The following is a 2911-nucleotide window of genomic DNA, read 5'->3' as shown; positions in this document are numbered from 1 at the left end:
TCGCGACTAGTTTGGCCGGAGATCAGCCGACACTCCAGCGACCTCAGGTGGCGCGGATGGAAGGTAAACAATTTTCATCTACAAAAGCTTGGGCTAATTACAGGAAGGGCCTTTCGATTTCGGTGTGGCAAGCTTCAGATGTCTTCAATGGAGGTTCTAGAGCTATGGATATGTTCAACAGGATTATCAAAGGTTTTAAAGAAAAACCTTTGATCATCAATGAGGGTGGATTATTATTAAAGAAGAAGAATCCCATTTCTGTTCTGGGAAAAGGGAAGGAGGTTATCATGAAGGATGGATTCGCCAGTCCGAAAGCTTTTAAAATCATTAAGGGAGATAAGAAGGTGATCAAAAATCTAAATCTGGAAGCTTCATCTTCAGTCGGGATGAGGATCTACTCAAACAGATGTTTTAATTCAGATTCTCTACCGACTTCACCAATCCTGTGTGATTCAATTGTGTCTCCACAGTTGGAAGGGAATATCCTTAATGGAGACAAGGTGGAAGAGGTATTGTTGCAACAAAAGGATGGTGATGACTCAAGAAGCGCACCAGAGGAGAACATTTCCAATAATAATAAGGCAACTCAACCTACAGATAAAGGGAATAATGTGGTGATTCAATCTATCTAGAATGAAAAATAGAACATTAAGGTTGATAACTTCAAACTAGGGTCATTCTTATCTGAAGATAGAAAGGTTGTTATGTTACATGATGAGAAGGAGATGGAGAATGCAAGAAGACTAGAGAAAGTTATAGTAGTGAAGGTTTTTGGCAATTACATTCCATTTCAATTGGTGAGTGCTGAATTAAGGATGCAGTGGAGTAGATTTGTGAACTTCCACATTACAGGATTGGGGCTAGGCTGGATGCTCTATTCAATTGAAGATGCAAATGCCTTGGAGAACATTTTAATTGGTGGTCTTTGGTTGGTTAGAGGCCAAGTTATGGGCTTGGACAAATGGTCGACTTCATTCAGTCCAACTTCTCTTAAAGGAATTTCAGCTCCTTTATGGATAAGGCTGCCTAATTTACCTCTTCAATGCTGGGACGAGGTGAATATATGTAGATTTGCTTCTCTAGTTGGCAAACCTTACCTCCTCGAAGGGAATATGTTGCAATGGAGTAGACGGGAGTTTGTAAGGGTATGCGTGCGTATTCCCTTTGATATGAAGTTACCATCTGGTATTTGGGTTGAAGGCTTGGCTGGAAAATTTTATCAAAGAATTGAGTATGAAGGAGTTTCAAAAATCTACTTTGAGTGTGGCAAGATAGGCCATACTTTAATAGATTATGCTGATTCAAACTCTAAAAAGGAAGCTGGATCAGGATCTGTTGAAGCAGTCAATAAAAGTTCGTTAGGGATGTTAGGCCCTTATGAACTGGCCCAAGGCTAACCAAGAGGGGGGGGGGGTTGAATTGGTATTTTAAAAAATCTTTAAACCAAATACTAGCAAAGCTCAAACCAAAATCACCACATTAAAAAAAAGTCGGAAAAATTAAGTGCGAAAGCAAGAAAAAGAACAAGGGCTTATAGTGGTTTGGTCAACTTGACCTACGTCCAATCCCCGGAGGCGCCCTCCGAGTATTGCACTACCAAAGTAACTCTCCTTTTGCTCCCACAGCAAGGCGGAGAAGCCCTTACAAAAACCTCCTTTTTGCCACCCCCGGCAAGGCAGAGAACCCAACTTCTTTTGCTTCCTCCTGAAGCAGACAGAGAACCTCGATCAATCGCAGAAGCTTACCTCTCCAAACCCTTCCAAGGATAAGAGAATCTAGTGCAAGAAGAAGTGGAATGATGCTTGGAGTAACCCTTGTGAATCTCCCTCAAGCTCCCCCTTACAAGATCCTCTCTCTCTCTCCCTCTCTCTCTCCTCTAGGCTTTCTCAAGTCAAGACAGCAGTAAAAGATTGTTCAAAATGTTGAACAATAGCCCTTAAATAGAAGAGCTTCAAAATAGCTCATTAATTGCAAGTTGTCGACATTATCGTCCAGGATGATAGTAATATCGTCCTGTACGGTCAGTGCAACTTGAGCCTAACCAGCTGGGATGATATGGGACGAATAGAAGAAAGTTGTTCCTATCGTCCAGGACGATCATACATCATCATGTATGATTAGTTCAAATCACAGACTATCGGCTAGAAAACTACGCTGAAAAGAGTTCTAAACGATTCCAAAATAGCTTGATCGTCCGGGCTGATCTCACGATCGTCCCAGACGATTAGTTCAAATCAGAGGAAAATCGTCTATAGCATCGCTCGAAATTTGAGCTGGCCAATCCTGATCATCCAGACCATCACCCGGAATATGAGTTGTCTGATATTGATTATCCTAGAGAAACTTAAGGTTTTTGAATGGATAATCCTGGCTGATCTTGCGATTGTCCAGGACAATGTGATCCTATCAATCATCTTAATTACTTTCCTTAATTACCTGATCAATTTAGGAAAAATTGTATCAAATCGTCCAGGCCGATACACGATCGTCCTGGCCTATTTCCAAAAATAAAGAATGCCTAAATAGATCATGGCGGCTGATTCTTTCTATTTTGAGTCTATCGTCCAGGCCGATCGACTAATGACGGCTACCTTAACAATATGTCCTGATTAAGGATTTCTATTTTGAACCTGATCATCCAGGATGATATAAATATCGTCTGGGAGGATGTGAGTAAAAATAGAAATTCTTTATCAGATAGAAAAATCACTCAAGTGTGTGTGTGTGTAGGGTTACTTAGGATCAGAACACTATAATGGTTACAATTGACTCAAGAAAGGGAAAAAGAAAATTACAGACTGACTCAGACCTAGTCTACCCAATCTTGAGCTGGTTCTAATTTTTTTCCGATCTTGTGGATCTGAAATGTAAGTAGAAAATTCAGTCATAGAGAAACAAGAGTGTTTGCTAG

The 2911-nt window shown here is 40.6% G+C and overlaps 1 protein-coding gene across 1 annotated transcript; it reads left to right on the top strand.

Annotated features, from left to right (window-relative positions):
* Nucleotides 1–704: 704 nt before the first annotated feature.
* Nucleotides 705–2401, top strand: LOC110097053. The gene is made up of 2 exons (XM_020823271.1): nt 705–1366; nt 2392–2401. Exons 1-2 carry the CDS (start codon nt 705–707, stop codon nt 2399–2401), a joined length of 672 nt encoding a protein of 223 aa, XP_020678930.1.
* The last annotated feature ends 510 nt before the right edge of the window (nt 2402–2911 follow it).

The sequence above is a fragment of the Dendrobium catenatum genome, unplaced genomic scaffold (assembly GCF_001605985.2).
Source record: "Dendrobium catenatum unplaced genomic scaffold, ASM160598v2 original_scaffold_126610, whole genome shotgun sequence".
NCBI lineage: Eukaryota > Viridiplantae > Streptophyta > Magnoliopsida > Asparagales > Orchidaceae > Dendrobium > Dendrobium catenatum.
Note: the sequence above shows the minus strand (reverse complement) of the source record. Positions and strands in the feature narration are given on the sequence as shown.